This window comes from Aptenodytes forsteri, unplaced genomic scaffold (genome assembly GCF_000699145.1).
Source record: "Aptenodytes forsteri isolate BGI_AS27 unplaced genomic scaffold, ASM69914v1 Scaffold174, whole genome shotgun sequence".
NCBI lineage: Eukaryota > Metazoa > Chordata > Aves > Sphenisciformes > Spheniscidae > Aptenodytes > Aptenodytes forsteri.
In genome coordinates, this window is record NW_008794603.1 from 2,994,622 (window position 1) to 3,003,694 (window position 9,073).

Below are 9,073 nucleotides of genomic sequence, written 5' to 3' on the forward strand. Positions count from 1 at the left end.
TAGCTTCCAGGAGGATCTGTTCCATGATCTTCCCAGGCACAGAGGTGAGACTGACTGGTCTGTAGTTCCCCGAGCCTTCCTTTTTCCCTTCTTAAAAATGGGGGTTATGTTTCCCCTTTTCCAGTCAGTGGGAACTTCACCGCACTGCCACGACTTCTGAAATACAGTGGAGAGTGGCTTAGCAACTTCATCTGCCAGTTCCCTCAGGACCCACCGATGCATCTCATCAGATCCCATGGACTTGTGCACCTTCAGGTGCCTTAGATGGTCTCGAACCTGGGATTCTCCCACACTGGGCGGCTCTTCATTCTCCCAGTCCCTACCTTTGCCTTCTGCAGCTTGGGCAGTGAGGCTCGAGCACTTGCCAGTGAAGACCGGCATATATATATACACATATATATTATATCCAGGATAAAAGCAGAATTTTAGAAAGGGAAGAGCCATTTCTAGTATTTAAGCCTGAAAAAAGTCAAAGATTTCCCCAATATCTGTAACTACCTTAATACCTTCAAAAGTTGTTGATCATTGAACACACGAAGAATGTTTTGAGGGAAAACGTTCTTTGATATGTTAATAATTTCCCTATTGTCGATATATTAAACACCATATCACTATACAGATACAATTAACCATTTTAGTGCTAACAACTATTTTTATGCAGACACACGCGAACACCAAGTGTCCTTTGAAAATGCCAACCTCTCACCTAAGAGCACTCAGATTTGGGAGCTGAATGCAATGCAGTAACAGAAAGAGAAAGAAAGCAACAGGCCCACTTCACTCACAAAACAAAAATATAAATAAATATCAAGAAATAAAAGTATTTTAGCCTAGATGGCTGCCAGTAGGGAATGACTCCCTTAGCTTCTATTCTGACAGTAATCAATTTCCCAGTAGCCCATTTCCTGTGTTTTGACTAAGTAGTTTTGATTCCAAGAGTAGTAAAGTTCTTAAGGAGTGCTTGGGTCAGTACATAAGGAGGTTTACTAACTCACTGAGACTACTTATGTCTTTCATATTAGATGGCTGCCTAAGTCTTTTGCTGAATCACAGCCATTAATAATACTTCTTTCTTCTGATAAATAGGAAATAACTCCCAGAAAAGCATTTTTCTTTTAATGTTTAAAAATTTCATTTTGCTTCTGAAATTTTTTATATTTTAAGTTACACAAAAACATAATTAAATTAATAGATATAACTTATAGGTTGTGATTTATAATACAAATATTTATACCCTTTTATAATAATATCAAATATTGGTGTTAAAAAACACACTTTATTTTTACAGCTATATAAATTATGTATCGCATACAGCTATTAACTAGTGGAATTAGTGCTAATGGTAGCTTTTGGTTCATAAACATGCCAAAAAACAAACAAACAAAAAAAAAAAACAAACCAACCCACAGAAACAAAGGTACAGATCTTGCTCTAATAAATAAGAAAAACCCAAAACATTTTGTACTGGAGAGAACACTTTAAAATGCTGCTGTGTGCACAATCAGAACACTTACCATGTCAATTTTTTGTCTGAATGTTAAGCGTTTTTTCTGTATATTTACCTTATCTTTGATTTTGTCAGCTCTGGTGTCCAAAAGCTGAACTTTGCTTTGCTCCTGGTTGTATTTGCGGCCTCCTGCTCCTGAGGTTATAGCTTTCACTTGTCCTGCAGATGTTGCAATGCTAGTGGATAGTACAGATGTGCTGATACCAGATACTGCAGTGGTACTGTTCCCATTCAGTGATCCATTTATACCTTAAGACGACAGATTTACAAAGTGACACTTCAAAAAGAGACACTAGACTACTCACAGGTTACTCCCAACATAAGACTAAAAATTTGCCATCCAAGAGTCACTTTGATTTGCCTATTTTAATTAAAACATGCAGCGCACCCATGATTTACAGGACAAACACATTTAATGCTGTAAGGAGGAAAAAAAAAAATAGTAATAATCTGATATTGTCCATTTTGAAGCCCAAACTATCCTTGAGTTTAGTTGGGGCAGAAAAATAAGATTTTGAAGAAAGACGACACAAAAATATACATTCCAGTAAATATCTCACAGAATAATTTGTTTACAATTTTGAAGTATCAATCGTCTCCAAAGAAAACCACATGAAGCCCAAGATATTTTATGAGTTTTGCAATGTGTAAAATGAGGTGGGAGGGAAGTTGTAGGAATGCTATTTGAAATAACGTCCACATTCAAGCTTGCTTACTTATCTGTCAAGATGATCATTGTTTTCTACGAAAATACCCCTAACCACACAAACTTGCTACTCTGCAATCCCAGGACTATTATCAGATTGATTCTGAAACACACATCAGGTCCTAAAACCTACCAAAACTATATACATATACATATATATATATATAAAAAAAAAAGCTTTGTCTGTACATCACAGAATATCCTGAGTTGGAAGGGATCCACAAGGATCATCAAGTCCAACTCCTGACTCCATACAGGACAACTTAAAAGTTAAACCACAGATCTAAGAGCATTGTCCAAACGCTTCTTGAACACAGATGGACTTGGGGCCATGACCACTTCCCTGCCAAGCTTGCTCACCCTCTCAGTGAACAACATTTTCCTAATATCCAATGTGAACTTCCCCTGATGCAGCTTTAAGCCATCCCCTCGCATCCTGTCACCACCCAACACCAGAAAGAAGAGACCAGCACCTCCCTCTCCGTTTCCCCTCATGAGGAAGCCACAGACAGCAATGAGGTCACCCCTCAGCCTTCTCTCCTCTAAGCTGAACAAACCTAGTACCAAACATCAAACAAACGTATCTTACATCTTCAAAAGGTGTGCAATACCACTACATAAAATACTGGTTTGAAACGCAAGAAAATGTTGCAATGTCATTGGGCTATTTTCATTGAGATCCTGTAACTGTAGCCATCCCCCCCTCCATGCCCCGCCCCCCAAATAACTATCTGATGCCTGCTTCTCATATGCAGAGGAACGGTATTCACTATAGAAGTACAAGGCCCCCTAAATCAAACCAAAAACTTTAAAAGAAAACTTTTCCCTACTACTCAGTCCCAGACAAGCTATCTAAGCAAAAAGAAGGGGAAAGAATATTAGTAGAAAGAGTATTTTGTTATTGAAAGCCCATACTTGTATGTCTCACACTTAGCTGACAGAATCAATTTTTATAGAACTGTTTAGGAATGGGAAGAACAATGTGAGGTAAAGCTCAAATTCCACATCTTTCTGCATGTACAGAGGTTCGATGCAATTACTCCCTCTACAACTTTAGCCATACCTTTTTCTGTATTGCTCCGACTATTTTTTCCTGTAGCTCTTGAGTGGAATGAAGCAGAATCATGATTCTGTGCAGGAGGTGCAAACAGCGGTGGAATTCCCAAGAGCGGTGGGAAAAAAGCTGCCCCATGACGAGAGTGTGTGTCTGCTGTTCGCCACCATTCTGCACCACAAAGGAAAAAAAAACAAACTTCAGTTGTTCTAATAATATATTTAAATATTTCTGTAAGCATGTTGCTGTATACATAATCTACAGCAGATTTACTAAATCTGGAAGTAAGAAGAAAACACAACACTTAGGAACTTCTTAAATGACATGAATTTCCTGCAGCAATTCTGGTTTTAAGTCATTAAAGCCATTCTGGTAAAGATTTCAATGCAGTTTTATTTAAACGCATTCTGAAAATAAATACTTAATAGAAAGCTATGAGACAGTGATCACCCCAAAATGAAACTGCTAGTCTTATAAACAGGATCAATATTCACAGGTCACTCTTGAACATTCATTATTACCTCAGCAGTCTTCCTACATCAGAACTATGAAAAAAGCACAACAGCTTTAAGTCACCTCTGTGATCTCAGTCTTGGAATAATACTCCAATGCCTCCACCACAAAAACACATCTGAAGCAGTTCCCCATGAAATGACCTATTTAATACAGGAATCTCTAGCTACTCTATAGTAACTCTATACCCATTCTAAGAGGTTTCTACCCTGGAGTTTGACACTGAATTGGAAAAAAGCAGTCTATTTTTTTCCTGTAACATCCCTATTAAAATGGTTGTTTCACAATCAGAAACAGGACTACTCTGTGCTGCTTGTTACATGAATTCAAGTAGTCAAGCAATGAATAAAGATTTCTTATTTTAAAAACAATCTAATACTCTTTTTTGCTTTTGTTGCTGTTTTAAACTTTCATCTTAAATGGTTATTGATTTTTGTTTTCCAGGAAAATGTACTTCAAATGAGTTGATATGGTCCATACAACTTCCAATTTTTAAAGTTCTTTACTATAGCAGCAACTATTTAGAGTATTTATGCAACCCTTACGGAATCCTTTTCTGCAGATTCTTGAAACTCTGCAAGACCAAACTGACTTTTTGGGGGGTTTTGGTTTTGGTTTTTTGGGGTTTTTTTTGTTTTTTGTTTTTTTTAAACACAAGGCACTGCTAAGCCTAAACCGCCATGTAAGAGAGAAATATCCAGTGCACTGCTCTTGTCAGAGGTTTCTGTGCTTAAACAGGAGCCCAGAAACGGTGTGCAGATTTGCATAGAGGATTTCCTTAAAAGTGTCAGGGTCTTCTTTTATAATAGCTGTTGCAGTAGCTACAACAACATTTTGCAACGCATTTATTAGTCAACAACTGAAAAAAACACAAAGCACAACTAAAGAACAACCTTTCAAATCCCTCTGAAGGGAAAGAAACTTTTGAAAGAAGATCCTATGTTAAAAATTACATATGCGAGAGAGAGAAATGTGTGTGTTTGGGGAAAAAAAAAATGCAGTAATATTTTGTCAAGAAAGAAAAATCACTTCCAAACTTCTCTTAAAACTAACTCTCCCCACCCACCACCAATCAAAACAGAAATGATATCACATTACAAGAAGCAGAAGAATCAGAAACATGCCACACAAATGCCATTGTGACAAGGGCTAGAAACATATGTTCAGTCTACGTAAACCCTAAATCTAACAAGCAAGTGCACATAAAATAATAAAAGTTGTGGAAGAGATGGTTATCACTTGGCCAGGTCCTACACTGGCTATACGACCCTGTGAAGGTGTTTAAAGGGTAGCGACGCTAAGTGTTTTGGTACAGTTGACTCATACAAAGAAGCTGTTAAAACACAGTGCTTTTTTTATGCTTAAAATATCAGATTTGTGAGTATGCTTTCCAGTCTTACAGTGAAAACCATTATGTAACACAAACACTAAAAACACACTGGAAGGCACAATCTACACAAGTAACAGGATGGACTAGGTGGTAAGCAAGTCTTTTCTGACTTCTGTGATTGACTGCTTTTCCTCTTCTTGAAAATTATTTCTTTAGGTCTTAATTGCAATTATGATTTTTTTTGAACCCTGAAACATAGCATAAGTTGTGGCATACATTCAGGAAGGAAACAGTTTTGCATAATATCCCTGTGAACAGCTGAGAAAGAGCAAAATCTGTGGTTTGGCCCACTGGCATGTTTCATTTCTTAAAATAAAAATACCAAGTTTTGTACATTACGAGGACGAGAATTGTGCCAAAAGTATATAACTTCTGCTATTTTACACACATACATTACCAGTGTGATTAAAAGAATTAAACCGTATAGTTGAGCAGGATTTAGATTCTAATGCATTTTAAGACAGTTATTTCATATTGCTATAAAACACATTAAGAAGATAAGGAAAGTAAGAAATAGCTATGTTAAGTATAAGGATGTTACATGCAGTAATTAAGACTCTTAATGAATACATAAATGAAGTTTGAACAATGTTAATAAACAAATTTTAACCTGCCAGTGTCAACCGACACTGAAATTGTAATAACATACATCACAGTGATTTGAAAATGTTATAAATGAAAGATTCTAATTGCTAAAAAGACACAAAATATGGCTAGAATACCAGCAATGAAAACAGAAGACTGGACACTCTAGAGCAACAATTCCAAAACTTTCATCATGGTATGATAAGCAGGCTGTGATTGATCTGCAAAAACTTCACATTATTCTATTATCTTAAATTTGGAATTTAAGCATAGTGATACATAGTAGTTTTGTATGTATTCTGAGTGGTCCCACAAAGTTACAGAATCATTGCTTTGGAATGTACTAACCAAGAAATGTAAAAACAGTGGTCACTAGACAATATATATAAAATAGTACACATGCAGATAAACTGCTACCGAATTAAGGACAAAGGTGCCATTCAAAGGCTTAAGCAAGATTATAACAACTACAGACAGCTAGACTGCCTAAGATAACTTCTGAGCTATTTACTGTATTATCAAGATCTATGGAAAATACCACCCTTCAATGAGACGGCAAAACCAAAATTGTAAGATTATGAATTTTTCCCCCTACACTTATTTACCCAGGTACATGAATATAAAAACCCCATCTTTACAGACATGAGCATCCTAATTTTTAGTTAAAACTTTTAAGAACATCACAGAAGGTCAGAAAATTGTCCAAGGACAGATGCAGAGTTCTTTCATTCCTACTTCAGCAAAAATAAGATTTTCTCAATGAAGAAAGTTTCTCTTGCAAAATGGAACAAAGTCAATGGAAGCTATGAACTACCATCCCTTATAAGCAAAGCTTAAAACGAGTACCCATTAGCTCTGCTGCACTAACACACGTTAGATGGCTGTTACAAGTGAATGAATCTTTTCATATAATAAAAAAAATTCACTGCATGAGAACATTACAAATGAATCAGTATTCACTGCTTTTTGAAGTATTTTACCCCTCCTTACTTCACCTCTGCATGCATTTCTTTCAGATGCTTTTGCTTTGTGTAGGTATGTATACAGTATCTCATTATCCTCCCAGTAACAAAAAGTTCTGCTTTTACTCCTCTGGCATTAATAACTAAAACAAAATTCTGTCATTCATACCAAACAAAATTTTAAAAATACTAAAAGATCTCTTTGCAATATTTGCTGTAGGTTTTTACCAGTACCTAATCCTACACTCCTAAAACTCTTCTGGTGGTGGAATCCCACAATCGTAAATTCTACCAGAGGGTCAAGGAGGGGCACGGGTGGACACACAGGGCCTGGCCAGCCAAGGAAAGAGGAGGTCTCCTCAAGATACTCACTTCCTGGCAGGAATATATTTTCTTCAAACTACAGCAAAAGTGAATTAATAAGCATCTTTACTTACTGCATACTTTGGAGAATGCAAACTATTTAATTTACTTCAGAAAGCTTTGTTCTCAGATATAAGATTTACAGAGTATGCAAGACTGGAAAACACTAGCTGAGTAACTGACTTCTTATGGTGGAAGTCACATGCATCATTTTGTATTCATCTCTTTTGTGCAACACGTTGATATTTTGAAGGATGGGAGACTACTGACTTTACAAGATACCACCAAAAAATTCCCTTTGCTTATGAATAAAATCAAGTAAGGAACAAGATTATGCCAGCCAATCGTATTACAGACAAATGATATATCTGTAATAGTACTTTCAAGAACTGTGGTTATGCAATCAACACACCCATGTAATGAAGAAGGATGTTACCTTGTGATGGAAAGAATAAAGAAGATCAAGCACTTCTTTGTTTCTTGGAAGACTACTGTGAAAACACTGTTCCTGAGAAACTCAGCCAACATATTTCTTTCTTCTCATCAAAATCGTCCTGGATTTAAATCAAGCCTATAGTATGAAGTCTTTTGCCTGAAGTCTTTTACAAAGTCTGCCTAGGGGGTGAAGACAGTTAACCCTTTTCTTCAGTTTAATATTCCTTGCAACAATGTTTACCTGGAAAAGATGCTAGCTGGGGATGTGCTGCTAAGGCTGTGGGTGTACCAAGTGTTCCCAAGCCACCAAACTCTGCATACTGTGAACTGGCTGCATGCGGACCAAAGACTGGGTGACTGAACACTGGGAAGGCACTCGATACAGTGGACAGCTTACACGGCTGATCCCCAGCTGTTCTGAATGTATGCCCTGAGGGGAAAAAACAACACTTGAAATTGCACTATCCAAACAGATGCTGTGAAGTCCAACCTCAAGCTTAAAAAAATTTTATTAAAAAGCTTTTGTATTTTAAAAGCTATCATTAAGTTTTACATATAGTATCTTCTTCCAGTATTGGCATTGTATTTCTCCAACATGGAAAATATCTGAAAACATGAGCAACTCTAACAAAATGTTTGTAAGTAAAAATGAAAAAAGGTATTATATTTGCCATGGCAATTTCTGTTAGCAGTGGGAGAGAGTCTGTTCCTTTAACATACTGGGATCAGAAACAGAGGATTATCCTTTTATAAGCAGAACTGTTTGACATATCTATCCTTAATACACATGAAATCCCATTTCAGAGATCAACAGCGGCCTACAAAACACACGATGCACAAACTAATAATGAAATACACAAAACAACAAAGGTATCTTGCACACATTTTGTAAATTTTAAAATAGAACTCAAAACCCCCAGTAACTTCAGTCATTTTTGAGATCTAAAATGAAATGTATGTAAGCTAGTTTTTGAAAACAATTTAAAGAAAGTTCTATTGATCATGAACAAATTATCCATTCGTAGGCACTTCTACATTCAGTCCTTACTGGTATCAAAAGTACAAAATAGAATTTCTAGGGAAGCCATTAGCTTTGCTTTGTAGAAGTTGTGAAACTGCTATTATATTGCTTAAACACTGTATTTCATCTTTTTAGCTATGGTCCTAGATGAATTACATTGAATTAAACACGGCTCAATTTCTGAAGATGATCCAAAAAAAAAAAAAAAAAAAAGCCATTTTAAATGGCAGATATACATTACTCCCAAATCTTTTTCCACAGCAGTTAGTTTTAATCTCACACTATTTATATTTTCAAAGCTCATAACTTCATTTAAAACTCCTAGAATACCAATTTCCAATCCTGTGATCAAACAACAGGAACTGTTACAATGCTTTGTCTGACTTCTGTCAACAGTCACGTCAAGTGACTTCACCAGTCAAGCTCAGATATGTTACAGCTGTTTGTAGCCTCCATTTTGGTAAGACTTCTCCTTTTCTTGACTGACTTAAAGCCAATCCCCCCCCCCCCCACCCTTTTTTAAAAAAATACAAAAAT

The 9,073-nt window shown here is 36.4% G+C and overlaps 1 protein-coding gene across 1 annotated transcript in view; it reads right to left on the bottom strand.

Moving 5' to 3' along the window:
- BAZ2B (bromodomain adjacent to zinc finger domain 2B) overlaps nucleotides 1–9,073 on the bottom strand; it is a 129,031-nt gene that overhangs the window by 68,518 nt on the left and 51,440 nt on the right. Inside the window, 3 exon segments of the mRNA XM_019470447.1 lie at nucleotides 1,563–1,756; nucleotides 3,277–3,465; nucleotides 7,757–7,945. Coding sequence (XP_019325992.1) covers nucleotides 1,563–1,756; nucleotides 3,277–3,465; nucleotides 7,757–7,945 — 572 coding nt within the window.